The sequence below is a fragment of the Babylonia areolata genome, chromosome 27 (genome assembly GCF_041734735.1).
Source record: "Babylonia areolata isolate BAREFJ2019XMU chromosome 27, ASM4173473v1, whole genome shotgun sequence".
Taxonomy (NCBI): domain Eukaryota; kingdom Metazoa; phylum Mollusca; class Gastropoda; order Neogastropoda; family Buccinidae; genus Babylonia; species Babylonia areolata.
Window position 1 is genome coordinate 41938237 of NC_134902.1, and position 17500 is coordinate 41955736.

Genomic DNA, 17500 nt, shown 5'->3' on the forward strand with positions numbered 1-17500 from the left:
ACACAACACCATACCACACAACACTACACAACACCATACCACACAACACTACACAACACCATACCACACAACACCATACCACACAACACTACACAACACCATACCACACAACACCATACCACACAACACCATACCACACAACACTACACAACACAACACCATACCACACAACACTACACAACATACAACACAACACAATTACGATGACGAATAGAGTGTTTTCTGTGCAATATAACAATACAATGCAGTACAGTACAGTACAGTACAGTACAGTACAGTACAACACAATACAATGAATATATATTTAACGACGACGAACAGTGCGTTTTTGTGCAATACAATACAATACAATACAATACAAAGGCGCCACTGTTTTCGGACTGATCCATGTACGCTACACATCTGCTAGGCATTTCCCTGACAGCAGCATAACCCAACGCTACACAACATCTGCTAGGCAGATGCCTGACAGCAGCATAACCCAACGCTACACAACATCTGCTAGGCAGATGCCTGACAGCAGCATAACCCAACGCTACACATCTGCTAGGCAGATGCCTGACAGCAGCATAACCCAACGCTACACAACATCTGCTAGGCAGATGCCTGACAGCAGCATAACCCAACGCTACACCACATCTGCTAGGCAGATGCCTGACAGCAGCATAACCCAACGTTACACCACATCTGCTAGGCAGATGCCTGACAGCAGCATAACCCAACGTTACACCACATCTGCTAGGCAGATGCCTGACAGCAGCATAACCCAACGTTACACCACATCTGCTAGGCAGATGCCTGACAGCAGCATAACCCAACGTTACACCACATCTGCTAGGCATTTCCCTGACAGCAGCATAACCCAACGCTACACAACATCTGCTAGGCAGATGCCTGACAGCAGCATAACCCAACGCGCCAGCCAGGACTTGAATGCGTGTACCTATCACAGTGGATATGCTGTACAATAGTGGCAGAGGACAACACTCTCGTTGCCATGGGTTCTTTTTCAGCGCGCCATGCGCGTGCTGCACACGGGACCTCGGTTTAACATCTCATGGGAAAGACCAGATGCTCAGTTGGATTTTCCAGTCAAACCTGGGGGAAAGGGCGAGAGCGAGAATTGAACCTAGACCCTCAGGGACACTGTTTTGGCAGATAGGCGTCTTTATTTTCTTTGATCTCCTTCACAGGAACTATTGTAACCGTGAAGCACAAACAGCCAAATCATTTGGTTAGGCGCTACATACATAAACATTATCATCATTCTTGTTCTCATCCTTCTTGTTATTATCAAATAATCATAATAATAATAATTTTCTTAAAAAAAAGATTGTTTAATGATAATGATGATGATGATAATGATGATGATGATGATTTAAAAAAATACATATAATGATAATATCATCATCATCATCATCATCGTCATCATCATCATTATTATTACCATCATCATCATTATTATCATTAAACATTCATCTTTTTCTTGAATAAAAAGTTGAAGATTCTGGCATACTAATTTGAGGGGGTTCCGGTCTGCTGCTCTGTAGGGAATGCATGCAGTCAGTGTTAGCCTATCAGGTGGGGGAGGGGGATGAGGGCGAAGGGAGTTGGGGCCACCACACTCACTATTACAGGCCTCTAGGCAGGCAGTGGTAGGCCCTAGTTTGTGGGGCAGGAAAAGTGTGGGGATGGGGATTGGATGGGGGAGGGGGCGGCAGGGAACTGGAGATAGGGGTGGGGGTGGGTAAGGTCAAATGACAGATTTGAGGCCTCAGGTGGCAGCTTGTTGAACTCCGTGGTGGTATGTAGGAAGAAAGAGAACTGCCTGTAGTTCCGGTAGCAGGACTGTGTGGCACACGGGTATTCAGGTGAGCCCCGGGTGTTATGTCCTGGTTGTTATTTTGGCGCCTGGTTGGTGTCGATGACCACGTCTCCACAGTGGTACTTGAGAATGGTGGCCAGGCGTGTTCTCTTTCGCCAGTCTACCCGTATAGGCCATCCTAGCTTGTCAAGCATGTCTCCCACGCTGGATGTTTGGCGGTAGCGGTTTACCACCCAGCGGGTGGCCCTCCTCTGTGTCTTTTCGAGGCACTGGATGTTGTTGTCAGTGTGCGGGTCCCTGACTTCGCAAGCGTATTCTAGTTGGGGGCGTGCAAGGGCCTTGTAGGCTTTGTCCTTGGTGGCAGTTGAGTCAACCTTGAGGTTTCGTTGCAGGAAACCAAGGGTCTTGCTGGCTTTATTTGCGACGTTGTTGGTGTGTTTGTTCCAGCTGAGGTCGGTGGAGATGGTAACACCGAGGTACGTGATATCATTGTACGGCTTGAGCGTATGTTGACGTAGATGGTATTGTGCCTTCCATTGCTTGCCGAAGCGTAGTACTGCACACTTGTCCGGGTGGAAGGACATCATCCATCTTTCCTCCCAGTCAGCAAGCTTGTCCATGTCACTTTGCAGATTGTGTTGGCTGGCGGCTTTGTTAATTGTCTTGTGACATGCTGTGTCGTCTGCGAAGTCCATGATTAGCATGTCTGTCTGCTTGCCATTCTCCCTGCCGTGTGTGATCTCATCCACGAGGCCCAACAGCTGGTTGACACAGGATCGCTTCTTCCTGAACCCATGCTGCACTCTGCAGATACTGTTGGTTTTCTCTGCCAGGTCCATGATGGCGTGGACGATGATGTGCTCCAGCAGCTTGCCAGGTACACTTGTCAGCGAGATAGGGTGGTAGTTTTCTGGACAGCAGCGTTCACCCTTAAAGATAGGTGACACTAGCTGTCCTCCAGTCCTGTGGAACAACCCCCGAGTCGATTGAAGACTGGAACAGTAGCGTGAGGGCAGGCATGATCTTTGAGGCCAGCTCTTTGAGGATTTGGGGGTCTCGTGGTATTCAGGTTCCTCAGTAGCTTTCTGACTCCGTCCTCCCCAATGGTGATGGGGTCGCATGTTGGTCCTTCAGGGATGGGGCTGAGCCCTGTCCTAGACACGAAGTCCTCTGGTGTGCATGGGGATCGTTTGCTGAATACCGACTGGAATTGGCGATTCAGGATTTCATCCTGGCCCTGGGCGTCCGTCACCAGACGTCCTTCAACCTTCAGGGGGGAGACGTTGGTCGACTCTGTGCGCTTGGCTTTCACATAGGCCCAGAGGCCTTTGGAGACCCCTCCGCCTTCTGCTGTTTTGTTCTCGATGAGGTGGGCTGTGTGGGTCCAGTACTTTCTGCTGTGTTGTCCTCGATGAGGTGGGCTGTGTGGGTCCAGTACTTTCTGCTGTGTTGTCCTCGATGAGGTGGGCTGTGTGGGTCCAGCACTTTCTGCTGTGTTGTTCTCGATGAGGTGGGCTGTGTGGGTCCAGTACTTTCTGCTGTGTTGTCCTCGATGAGGTGGGCTGTGTGGGTCCAGTACTTTCTGCTGTGTTGTCCTCGATGAGGTGGGCTGTGTGGGACCAGTACTTTCTGCTGTGTTGTCCTCGATGAGGTGGGCTGTGTGGGTCCAGTACTTTCTGCTGTGTTGTTCTCGATGAGGTGGGCTGTGTGGGTCCAGTACTTTCTGCTGTGTTGTCCTCGATGAGGTGGGCTGTGTGGGTCCAGTACTTTCTGCTGTGTTGTCCTCGATGAGGTGGGCTGTGTGGGTCCAGTACTTTCTGCTGTGTTGTCCTCGATGAGGTGGGCTGTGTGGGTCCAGTACTTTCTGTGGAGTTTGCGCTGGGCTTCGCGCTTCAGTTCTCTGAGCTCCTGAAGGTGTCTGATTTCTTCCAGCGCTTGTATGCTCTGTCCCTCTTGCAGATGATGACTTTGGTCTTGTAGTCCACCCAAGGCTTCCCATACTTGGCCTTTGGGGTGGCATGGGGAATGTGAGAGTGGCCTTTGGGGTGGTAAGGGGAATGTGAGAGTGGCCTTTGGGGTAGCATGGGGAATGTGAGAGTGGCCTTTGGGGTGGCAAGGGGAATGTGAGAGTGGCCTTTGGGGTAGCATGGGGAATGTGAGAGTGGACAATCTGGTAAAACCCTTCTCTGAAGGCAGACCAGATCAGTTCAGTATTACTGCTGGTGGTGTACGAGGCAGTAATGGAGTTGGAGAGCTCGACAGCAGCGGAGTGCAATGCAGCCCAGTCAGCTCGCTTGTAACAGGGGACAAGTCTCTTAGTCATGTTGCGGCGCTCTGGTTGGATCTGGAAGTCCATGTAGACTGCAAAGAATCCAGGGACTCCTTCAATTCGTGGGAACAGCGTGGGAAAATCTGTGACAAAGAGGTCGAGGGTGTTCAACTCTCTGGTGGGGAAGGTGACCATCTGTTGTTGGCCCTGGTCCCTCAGGAAGTCCAGGAACTGTGTGCAGTCTGGGGTATACACTGGGGGACTTAAGACTGCATGATGCCCAGTCAATGGAGGGCAGGTTGAAGTCACCTCCAATTACCAAGTAGGCATTCTGCGAGGAGACACGCTGTACTGCAGATTACAAGCAATTTAGGCTGTCCTCGCTGTCGAATGGAAAGGTCGGTTTCTCTGCCTGTTCTGGCGTGCTTTCCTGGTTGGAGTGGAGGAGTGGAGTGGTTGGATTGGAGTGGTTGGAGTGGAGTGGAGTGGAGGAGTGGTTGGAGTGGAGGAGTGGAGTGGAGTGGAGGAGTGGTTGGAGTGGAGGAGTGGAGTGGAGTGGTTGGAGTGGAGGAGTGGATTGGAGTGGTTGGAGTGGAGTGGAGGAGTGGATAAGTGGAGTAGTTGGAGTGGAGGAGTGGAGTGGAGGAGTGGATAAGTGGAGTAGTTGGAGTGGAGGAGTGGAGTGGAGTGGAGGAGTGGAGTGGAGGAGTGGTTGGAGTGGAGGAGTGAGTGGTTGGAGTGGAGGAGTGGAATGGTTGGAGTGGAGTGGTTGGAGTGGAGGAGTGGAGTGGAGTGGAGTGGTTGGAGTGGAGTGGAGGAGTGGAATGGTTGGAGTGGAATGGTTGGAGTGGAGTGGAGGAGTGGAATGGTTGGAGTGGAGTGGTTGGAGTGGAGGAGTGGAGTGGAGTGGTTGGAGTGGAGGAGTGGAGTGGAGGAGCAGAGTGGAGGAGTGGAGTGGAGGAGTGGAGTGGAGTGGAGGAGTGGAGTGGAGTGGAGGAGTGGAGGAGTGGAGGAGTGGAATGGTTGGAGTGGAGTGGTTGGAGTGGAGGAGTGGAGTGGAGTGGAGTGGTTGGAGTGGAGTGGAGGAGTGGAATGGTTGGAGTGGAGTGGTTGGAGTGGAGGAGTGGAGTGGAGTGGAGTGGAGTGGAGTGGAGTGGAGTGGGAGGAGTGGAGTGGAGGAGCGGAGTGGAGGAGTGGAGTGGAGGAGTGGAATGGTTGGAGTGGAGTGGTTGGAGTGGAGGAGTGGAGTGGAGTGGAGTGGTTGGAGTGGAGGAGTGGAGTGGAGGAGCAGAGTGGAGGAGTGGAGTGGAGGAGTGGAGTGGAGTGGAGGAGTGGAGTGGAGTGGAGGAGTGGAGGAGTGGAATGGTTGGAGTGGAGTGGTTGGAGTGGAGGAGTGGAGTGGAGTGGAGTGGTTGGAGTGGAGTGGAGGAGTGGAATGGTTGGAGTGGAGTGGTTGGAGTGGAGGAGTGGAGTGGAGTGGAGTGGAGTGGAGTGGAGTGGAGGAGTGGAGTGGAGGAGCGGAGTGGAGGAGTGGAGTGGAGGAGCGGAGTGGAGGAGTGGAGTGGAGGAGTGGAATGGTTGGAGTGGAGTGGTTGGAGTGGAGGAGTGGAGTGGAGTGGAGGAGTGGAGTGGAGGAGTGGAGGAGTGGAGTGGAGGAGTGGAGTGGAGTGGAGTGGAGTGGAGGAGTGGAGGAGTGGAGTGGAGAAGTGGAGGAGTGGAGTGGAGGAGTGGAGTGGAGGAGTGGAGTGGAGTGGAGTTGTTGGAGTGGAGGAGTGGAGTGGAGGAGTGGAGTGGAGGAGTGGAGTGGAGGAGTGGAGTGGAGTTGTTGGAGTGGAGGAGTGGAGTGGAGGAGTGGAGTGGAGGAGTGGAGGAGTGGAGTGGAGGAGTGGAGTGGAGGAGTGGAGTGGAGTGGAGTGGAGGAGTGGAGTGGAGGAGTGGAGTGGAGGAGTGGAGGGAGTGGAGGAGTGGAGTGGAGGAGTGGAGGAGTGGAGTGGAGGAGTGGAGTGGAGGAGTGGAGGAGGAGTGGAGTGGAGGAGTGGAGGAGTGGAGTGGAGGAGTGGAGTGGAGGAGTGGAGGAGTGGAGTGGAGGAGTGGAGGAGTGGAGTGGAGGAGTGGAGTGGAGGAGTGGAGGAGTGGAGTGGAGGAGTGAGTGGTTGGAGTGGAGGAGTGGAGTGGAGGAGTGGAGGAGTGGAGGAGCGGAGTGGTTGGAAGGTGGTACCTTTAGGGGGTGGTAGGGAGTAGTTCAGGAAGGTGGTGGTTTTGCCCACTTCATGCAGGTCAAAGGCTGTCACACTGTAGTTCGCACAGTCACAAACCAGGCATTTCCAGACAATGTCGGAATAACGTAGTTGTTCATATGAGACACCAATACTCTGACAGTCTGCGTGGAACCATTGGCTGCAACCTTCACATGCGACCCCGCGGTCGTAACTTGTGACTGACTTGTCACAGGTACCGCAGTGATAGCTGGATAAATGTGCCAGTGAGGGTGTATTTTGGACCTCTGATTTAGAGCTCTCAGACCTGGTCATACTGATGTAGGCGATGACAGAGAGGGTGATAGTGATAAAGGACATCCGTAGGTGCATTCTTAGCTGGAGTGGGGAAGCCGACTCGGCGGGTATTTTCTTTCTGTGGCAAGTAAGACAAACAGAAACATACTCACAGTGAGCAGGCTGTGCAAGGTGGGAATCAGTCTGGTGGGTGGAAGCGATGGGCAATGATATACTAGCGAGTAATTCCGCTTAGGAAGCCTGCTTTGGTGGAGAAAGTGGGTTTTGAGCTGTGTACAGAAAATCAGTCACGTTTACTGTGAGCGCACAGCAGTGCCATCTTGGAAAAAGATTCAAACTTGGAGTGGAGGAGTGGAAAGTTTAAAACTTCGATTGGCAGTACTTACGTGCGAAGCACTTACACAGTGTAAACTGTGTAGCTGACTATGATAGAAGGATGTACAAAATCTGACAGAGGGGAAGGGTGCTAGGGACGAAAAAACTAGGAAAAACGGGGATGGAAATGCACCGACTACATAACACTGCTGGCCGCATACAAACCGGAACCGGAACCGGAACCAAGAAACACCTTCCTTCTTCATAGAGTACAGTACAGTACAGTACAGTACAGTACAGTACGGTAAGACATGATACACTACAATACAATGAAGATGGTTACAAAGATGACGAATAGACGACGATGATGATGATGACGACGATGACAGTGACGAGGAGAGGCTGACGAACAAGACACAGGCTGACGTCAACATGGCTGAGAAGCAAAATGTGCTGTTGATGTATGGATCAGTCCGCACACTCTGACGCCCCCTTGAAACTGAAACTGAAAAGGTTTGTTGACAGATGAATGATGAAAATGATGCCGACAAGGACAAGGATAAAACAGGGCTCATGCATGCTTTCGATGACAGTATTTAAAATACGTGTAGAACACCAAATACCGAAAAAATAAATCCCCATTTGGCGTCCGGAAGTGTGACGAAAGACACGGCATGCTTATTCCCCTTGAATGAATAAACACTGCTGCTTTGATGAGAACCAGAGAATTCGGCGATCGGGTTCTTAAAAAATGATAAAGTCTTAATTCAGGAGGAACATTTCGCTGCAGCGCCTTGGCACTATCACTGTCAGAAGTGATGTTGTTTGGGGTGTTGGGGATTTCTTCAGTGCAGAGAGCCAAATTTAGGAGGGGAATATAGGCTTATTTTTTAAAAGGCTTTTCAAAAGGCTTGTATTTTTGTTACACGTTTTATAAATAAAACAAAAGCTTTAGCTGATGAATTTGTTGCTTGTATATTTGTGATTGAAATTCCACAATTTCAGAGGAGTGGGGGGTGGGGGGTGGGGGCAAGGTGTTTGTAACTGAATCTTTCATTGACAAAGTTATAATTTAAAAAAAAAAAAAAAAAAAAATTAAAACAAAAAAAGTCTGGTGGAACTGAAATCAAATTAAAGGCAGTAATGATTACGTGAGTGAAAGTGATGTTGACTTTGCACCCAAAACGAAAGTTGAATGAACCCTGGTATAGAGACAAGGTTTTTGTTGTTCTTGTCGTTGTTGTTGTTGTTGTTGTTTTTTTTTGTTTTGTTTTTTTTTTGTTGTTGTTGTTTTTTTTGTTTGTTTTTGTTTTTTTTTTTGTTTTTGTGTGTGTGTGTGTGTGTGTGTGTGTGTGTGTGTGTGTGTGTGTGTGTGTGTTGTATGTTTGTTTGTTATTATTTCTTTGTGGGGGTACGGATGGACATGGCGTGCAGGGGATCACTCACAACGAAGGTAGAAGTTGGAGGAACCCTGGTACAAAGACAAAGGGGGTTGGGGGTGATGGGGGTACGGACGATTGTGTGGAAGCCATCACTCACAACAGTGGTAAAATCTTGCATAAACCCTGGTACAAAGATATGGAAGTTGTTGTTGTTTTGTTGTTGTTGTTCTTGTTGTTGTTGTTGTTTTGTTGTTGAGTTTTGGTGTTTTGGGGGTTTTGTTTCTTTGTTTTTTAGGGGGCGGCAGAGGGTGGCGGGGGGCGGGGACGGGGGGTGGGTGGGGTACGAACGGACATGGTGTGGAAGCCATCACTCACAACGGTGGTAAAAGCCTGAATGAACCCTGCTACAAAGACATGAGGAGGGTGAGAGGGGGTACGAACAGACAAGCCATCACTCACCACGTAGTTCTGTCCAGGTCCCGGCCCAGGCAGACTCCTCACAGACGCCTTGCTCTTGCACTTGGGCGGCAGCCGTCCCTCCCACGACGACTCTTTTCCTCCGCCCCCGCCGCCGCAACCCCCCGTCCCCTCCCCCCCTTCCTCGTCCTCCCCACCCCCACTCCCGCCGCTCTCCCCTGTCCCGTCAGCCCCGTCCTCCTCTTCCTCCGTCACGGGCTGGCACGCCGCTGAGGACCCCCCTGGCCCCCCTGCGGCAAGTCCCGCTAGGGTCTCTGGGGGGGAGCTCAGCACGCCCCCCGCACTCCCTCTCTTCTTGCTGCCCGGGCCTCTGGGAGTGGCGAAGGCGTCGTTGATGTAGAACACGCTGCCGTTGTCGCCGTTGGCCGAAGAGGACGATAACGCCGCCGCCGCCGCCGCGGTCGCTCCGTTGGCCGCCTCAAGGTTGTGTTCGATGCTGGCGGCGCGGCGGGGAACGGTGTAGCTGCGCGTCACCTGGCCGCGCGCGCGTTTGTTGTGCGTCTTGAAGGCGGCACGCGCCGCTCGCTTGCTCTGCTGCTCCATCTGCTTCTCCAGCTCGATGGCCGCGTCGATGGCTTCCTCTTCCGCCTTCTTGGCTTCCGGTTCGCTGTCGTGCTCCACGGGGTCCCTCAGAGCGTCCTGTGAGAGAGATATGGTGGTGAAGGCGGTGTTGACAGGGATGACGGTGACGGCGGTGATGAGAGTGATGACAGTGATGAGAGTGATGACAGTGATAACAGGGATGACAGTGATCACAGTGATAACAGGGATGACGGTGACGACAGGGATGACAGTGATGACATTCATGGCAGTGATGACAGGGATGACAGTGATGACATTCATGGCAGTGATGACAGTGATGACAGGGATGACAGTGATGACAGGGATGACGGTGATGACATTGATGACAGTGATGACGGTGATGACAGGGATGACAGTGACGGCGGTGATGAGAGTGATGACAGGGATGACAGTGATCACAGTGATAACAGGGATGACAGTGATCACAGTGATAACAGGGATGACGGTGATGACAGTGATCACAGTGATCACAGTGATGACAGGGATGACAGTGATCACAGTGATAACAGGGATGACAGTGATGACAGGGATGACGGTGATGACATTGATGACAGGGATGTACGGTGATGACAGTGATAACAGGGATGACAGGGATGACGGTGATGACATTGATGACGGCGATGACAGTGGTGACAGTGGTGACAGTGATGACAGGGATGACAGGGATGACAGGGATGACAGTGATGACAGTGGTGACAGTGATGACAGGGATGACAGGGATGACAGTGGTGACAGTGATGACAGTGGTGACAGTGATGACAGGGATGACAGGGATGACAGGGATGACAGTGGTGACAGTGATGACAGTGGTGACAGTGATGACAGGGATGACATGGATGACAGGGATGACAGTGGTGACAGTGATGACAGTGATGACAGGGATGACAGTGATGACAGTGATGACAGTGGTGACAGTGATGACAGTGATGACAGGGATGACAGTGATGACAGGGATGACAGGGATGACAGTGGTGACAGTGATGACAGTGATGACAGGGATGACAGTGGTGACAGTGATGACAGGGATGACAGGGATGACAGTGGTGACAGTGATGACAGTGGTGACAGTGATGACAGGGATGACAGTGATGACAGGGATGACAGTGATGACAGTGGTGACAGTGATGACGGTGAAGACAGTGATGACAATGATGACAGGGATGACAATGATAACAGGGATGACAGTGATGACAGGAATGACAATGATGACAGTGATGACAGGGATGACAATGATGACGGTGATGACAGGGATAACAATGATGACAGGGATGACGGTGATGACAGTGATGACAATGATGACAGGGATGACGGTGATGACAATGATGACAATGACGACAGGGATGACGGTGATGACAATGATGACGGTGATGACAGTGATGACAGGGATGACAATGATGACGGTGATGACAGGGATGACAGGGATGACGGTGATGACAGTGATGACAATGATGACAGGGATGACGGTGATGACAGTGATGACAGGGATGACATTCATGACAGGGATGACAGTGATGACGGTGATGACAGGGATGACAGTGATGACAGGGATGACAGTGATGACAGGGATGACAGTGATGAGAGTGATGACATCGATGACAGGGATGACAGTGATGACAGGGATGACAGTGATGACAATGATGACAATGATACAGTGATGACAGTGATAACAGGGATGACAGGGATTACCATGATGACAGGGATGACAGTGATGACAGGGATGACGGTGATGACGGTGATGACAGTGATGACGGTGATGACAGTGATGACAGGGATGACAGTGATGACAGGGATGACAGTGATGACGGTGATGACAGTGATGACAGGGATGACAGTGATGACAGGGATGACAGGGATGACAGTGATGACAGTGATGACGGTGATGACAGTGATGACGGTGATGACAATGATGACAGGGATGACAGAGATGACAGTGATGACAGTGATGACAGGGATGACCGTGATGACAATGATGACAGGGATGACAGGGATGACAGGGATGACGGTGATGACGGTGATGACAGTAATAACAGTGATGACGGTGATGACAGTGATAACAGTGATGACGGTGATGACAGGGATGACGGTGATGACAGTGATGACGGTGATGACAGGGATGACGGTGATGACAATGATGACAGGGATGACAGTGATAAGAGTGATGACGGTGATGACGGTGATAAGAGTGATGACGGTGATGACAGTGATGACAATGATGACAGGGATGACGGTGATGACGGTGATGACAGTAATCACAGTGATGACGGTGATGACAGTGATAACAGTGATGACGGTGATGACAGTGATGACGGTGATGACAGTGATGACGGTGATGACAGGGATGACGGTGATGACAATGATGACAGGGATGACAGTGATGACAGTGATGACAGTGATGACGGTGATGACAATGATGACAGGGATGACAGGGATGACGGTGATGACGGTGATGACAGTGATGACGGTGAAGACAGTGATGACAGTGGTGACAGTGATGACAGTGAAGACAGTGATGACAATGATGACAGTGATGACAGTGATGACGGTGATGACAGTGATGACAATGATGATAGGGATGACGGTGATGACGGTGATCACAGTGATGACGGTGATGACAGTGATGACAGGGATGACAATGATGACGTTGATGACAGGGATGACGGTGATGACAGTGATGACAGGGATGACGGTGATGACAGGGATGACAGTGATGACAGTGATGACAATGATGACAGGGATGACAGGGATGACGGAGATGACAGTGTTTACAGGGATGTATGACAATGATGACGGTGATGACAGGGATGACGGTGATGACGGTGATGACAGGGGTGACAGTGATGACAGTGATGACAATGATGACAGGGATGACAGTGATGACAGGGATGACGGTGGTGACTGTGATGACGGTTATGACAGGGATGACAGTGATGACAATGATGACAGGGATGACAGGGATGACAATGATGACAGGGATGACAGTGATGACGATGATGACAGGGATGACAATGATGACGGTGATGACAGGGATGACAGTGATGACAGGGATGACAATGATGACGGTGATGACAGGGATGACAGTGATGACATTCATGACAGGGATGACGGTGATGACAGTGATGACAATGATGACAATGATGACAGGGATGACAGTGATGACAGGGATGACAGTGATGACAGGGATGACAATGATGACAATGATGACAGGGATGACAGTGATGACAGGAATGACAATGATGACAATGATGACAGGGATGACAATGATGACAATAATGACAGGGATGACAGTGATGAAAGGGATGACAGGGATGACAGTGATGACAGGGATGACAGTGATGACAGGGATGGCAGGGATGACAGTGATGACATTCATGACAGGGATGACAATGATGACGGTGATGACAGGGATGACAATGATGACGGTGATGACAGGGATGACAGTGATGACATTCATGACAGGGATGACGGTGATGACAGTGATGACAATGATGACAATGATGACAGGGATGACAGTGATGACAGGGATGACAGTGATGACAGGGATGACAATGATGACAATGATGACAGGGATGACAGTGATGACAGGAATGACAATGATGACAGGGATGACAATGATGACAATAATGACAGGGATGACAGTGATGAAAGGGATGACAGGGATGACAGTGATGACAGTGATGACAGGGATGACAGTGATGACAGGGATGGCAGGGATGACAGTGATGACATTCATGACAGGGATGACAATGATGACAGTGATGACAGGGATGACAGTGATAACAGTGATGACGGTGATGACAGTGATGACAGTGATGACAGTGATGACAATGATGACAGGGATGACAATGATGACAGGGATGACAGTGATGACAGGGATGACAGGGATGACGGTGATGATGGTGATGACAATGACAGGGATGACAGTGATGACGATGATGACAATGATGACAGGGATGACAGGGATGACGGTGATGATGGTGATGACAATGACAGGGATGACAGTGATGACGATGATGACAATGATGACAGGGATGACAGGGATGACGGTGATGACGGTGACGACAGTGATGACAGTGGTGACAGTGATGACAGGGATGACAGTGGTGACGGTGATGACAGTGATGACGGTGATGACAGGGATGACATTGATGACAGGGATGACAGGGATGACGGTGGTGACGGTGATGACAGTGATGACAGTGGTGACAATGATGACGGTGATGACATTGAGGACGGTGATGACAGTGATGACAATGATGACAATGATGACTGATGACAGGGATGACAGTGATGACAGGTATGGAAGTGGTGACAGTGATGACAGTGGTGACACTGAGTGTTGGTCTCGACGCTAGTCATTCGGAAGAGACGATAAACTGATGTCCCGTGTGCAGCATGCAATTAGCGTACGTAAAAGACCTTACGGCATCAAAATGTCTGTCCCTGGCAAAATTCTGTAGAAAACTCCACTTCAATAGGAAAACAAAATTGCAGGCAGGAAAAAAAGGGGCGATACTCTGAGTGTAGCGACGTGCTCTTCTTGGGGACAGCAGCCATTATTTCACACAGAGAAATCTGTGATAAAAATAGTAATACAATACCACTACTACTACTGCTACTACTACAGCTACTGCTGCTGCTGTTACTACTACTACTACTTCTACTATTACCACTACTACTGACTGCGATGGTAATCGCGACGAAGAGAACAAGTACGGTTGGCTTTGCGTCAGAAGTTTTTCTCCTTTCTTCAAGTCTTTGGTAAGCCTGCCTGCAACGCATTCTTGAGTCAGGAGTAGTGGGGGAACAGCAAGTTGGTCGCTGACATCACTGGTGCCGCTGTTGTGCTGAGGCGGTGTTCTCATGTACACCGTTTTCTCTTTTCCACAGACTATACACTTTTTCATCATCATCGTCATCGACATCGTCATCCTCATCATCTTCTTCTTCTTCTTCTCGTGGTCGTCGTCGTCGTGTTTTTCTTCTCCCTCCTTCTCTTGTGTTCTCTTTTTTTATCAGTATCGTCGTCGTCATCACAGACATTGTCATCATCATCGCCAGAAGCAGCATCTGATATCTTCATCATACAATTCTCACGATAGCCATAGGCCATCGACGTCGTCGTTTCTTGAATTGCACATCAACATCCATCCTTCTTTTCCTCTTCTTTTCTTTAGCGTCAGCATCATCACTCGTTGATTAAAAACACAGTTGAGCTGAAAGGATGCCGCTCATATCCCACCCCTTCTTGAAATAAAGAAAATACAAGAACAAACAAAAAAGTATAGAGAGACAGAGAGCAACGAAGGAACGAACGAACGAACGAAGTTTTTTATTGAGGGAAGTGGAATAAGCATACATGTGCTTTTTTTCATCCAGCCCTCAGGGCAAATGGAAAATGAAAATGAATCAAAACATCCACAAAGTAGCAAAGAGATGAAGAAATAAAGACATGACATTCACATTCACATTTAAACATGCACATCTACATAATAAACATGTACATCTACATAATCATGATACAAACATCATCATATCATGAAGGAAAAAGATCAAACCATCCCCCCTCCAAAAAAAAAGAAAAAAAAGAAAAGAAACGCACAGCCCCTCCCAAGCCTCCCCCCCCCTCTCGCCCCCCCTCCCCCCCCCCAAAAAAAAAAATTCACACTGATTATGGTTGTATATCATTAAGTAGTGCGATAGCGGTTAGACATACAACTAAACTATATATGCGTATTCAATAAGATAAAGTCAAGTAGGATTGTTGACATATTTGTCCATAAGGTGTGTATGGTAATGTTTTTTGAATTCTTGAATGCTTTTCTGAACATTAAGATTGGATGAAATATTGTTCCATAAACAGCCTCCTGAATAAATGAGACTGGATTTAAACAGATCTACTCTTGGAATGGGGATCTTAATCTTGTTGGTCTGGCGGACTAGCGTGGTGGGAAATCTATCTCTCAAAGATGGAGCATAATTAGACATGATTTTAAAAATAAAAACTGCTTTGTTGTATTCAAGTTTAAGCTTTAGGGGAAGAATATCTAAATGTCTGTAGTCGTCAGCAGTCAGTGATGAAGATTTCAGAAGGATTAATTTATTAGCTCGTCTATGCAGACTTAGTAAAGGTTTTAGTATATTATCGCTAGCTGAATCCCAGAGTGTTGACGCATAGTTAATATGTGATTCAATATAAGCAAAAAAGAATAATTTTCTACAATGCAAATCAAGAAAATGTTTAATTCTGGAAAGCTGATAAATCTTTTTGGATAGGGTTTTGCATAATGACATAATATGACTGGACCAAGATAAGTTGTTATCAACGGTGACTCCAATAATTTTATGATTATCAACTTCTTCTATTGGATGACTATTAATGGAAAAGGGTGGAAGGTTGTGTGAAAAATTTTGGCGTTTCTGTCTGGTGGTGAGTATGAGATATTTCGTGTGTTTTTTTTGGATGGAGACGCATGTGATTTAAATTGGACGTCTAACTATATCATTAATGCTTTGTTGCAGAGCATAGTACACTTTGTCTATTGTAGTGTGATTTGTATGTATTGTTGTATCGCCTGCAAACATCTCACATAATGCATTAATAAGTAGAGGCAAATCATTTATATAAACAGAAAACAATATTGGACCAAGAATTGAACCTTGAGGAACTCCGTAATAGATAGACTGTAAAGAGGATTGAGATTCATTCATAGATACAATTTGTCTTCTGTCTGATAGAAATGAAGATATGAGGTAAAGTGTATTTCCAGAAAAGCCATATAATTTTAGTTTTTTCAAAAGAAGAGTGTGGTCTATCACATCGAATGCCTTCATAAAATCCACCATGAGAACACCAGTAATTTCATTATTGTTTATATTTGTGAGCCATTATTCGACTAAGTTAGTGAGTGCTGTATGACAGGAGTGCTTGGACCTGAAACCAGACTGATTTGGATGAAATAATTTGTAGTGATTGAAATGATTAAGGATATGTTTGTTAATGTGTTTTTCTAAAGGTTTTGACAATATTGATAAGATTGAAATTGGTCTGTAATTGGAAGGGTCTGTACGGTCTCCCGACTTAAAAATGGGTACTACTCTCGCGACTTTAAAAGATTTAGGAATTATCTTTTTTGTGATACATTGGTTATAGACATAGTAAGAGAGAGAGAGAGAGGGGGGGGGGAGAAAGAAAGAGGGAGGGAAGGAGAGAGAGAGCGGAAAGACAGGCAGAAAGACGGACGGCGACAGAGAAACAGATAGAGACAGATAGAAACAGAAACAGAAAGAAAGACAGAGAAAGACAGACAGAGATGGATAGAGGGACAAACAAATAAACTGATTAAAAAACATAATCAATACATGAATTAATAAAGAAATGGTATGAATGATTAAAGAGAGACAGAGATAGAGAGAGAGAGAGAGAGAGAGAGAGAGAGAGAGAGAGAGAGAGAGAGAGAGAGAGAGAGAGAGAAAAAGAAAAAGAAAAATGAACATTTCCAAACTATTACCGCGAAGAGCCTGCCATAGATTTCGTCCTCCAGTGACGCATCTTTGCCGAGTGCTGACACCAGCATGATAGTAGTGCATGACGTCACTGCGTTCAGTGTTGTGCTCCGTCGGCCTAGTCCGTCTGAAATCAGAAAAAAAAATGGTATGTCTGTCTGTCATATAATTATGACCAGTGTAATTCAAAGACCTGGGCGTCAACATCAACACGTCCAGCATGGCACAGCAAGATCACCACAGGAGCCTGTGCAGCTGAAGCCAGGCACATCACCATGGCACAACGAAAGCGTGCTGTGCGCTAGGCCCGAGCAGCATCCACTGCCACGACAACACCCACTGCCAATCCACTGCCACGACAGCATCCACTGCCACGACAGCACCCACTGCCACGACAACACCCACTCACTTGTGTCCCACATGTGGGCGAACCTTCAGGGCCCGGATTGGCCTCATCAGTCACCTCCGGACCCACAGCCACCGATTTTCCATCTGATTTTTGAAGCCATGGTTATCTTTGAATCCGATGGACGAACATCGTCATCATCATCAATTGAGATATATGTGTAAAATATACAAAATGGAACTGTTAATGGTGATGTTCATGTTTCAATAAGATGGAACTGTTAATGAT

General features: G+C 48.3%; 1 protein-coding gene across 1 annotated transcript in view; it reads right to left on the bottom strand.

The window, feature by feature from the left end:
• Positions 1-2771: 2771 nt before the first annotated feature.
• Positions 2772-17500, bottom strand: part of LOC143301087 (uncharacterized) — a 97462-nt gene continuing 82733 nt past the window's right edge. The window contains exons 9-14 of the mRNA XM_076615094.1: positions 16872-16993; positions 8925-9420; positions 8764-8855; positions 7266-7324; positions 6313-6386; positions 2772-4336 (exon numbers count right to left, since the gene is read on the bottom strand). Coding sequence (XP_076471209.1) covers positions 2772-4336; positions 6313-6386; positions 7266-7324; positions 8764-8855; positions 8925-9420; positions 16872-16993 — 2408 coding nt within the window. The remainder of the gene's footprint in view (positions 4337-6312; positions 6387-7265; positions 7325-8763; positions 8856-8924; positions 9421-16871; positions 16994-17500) is intronic.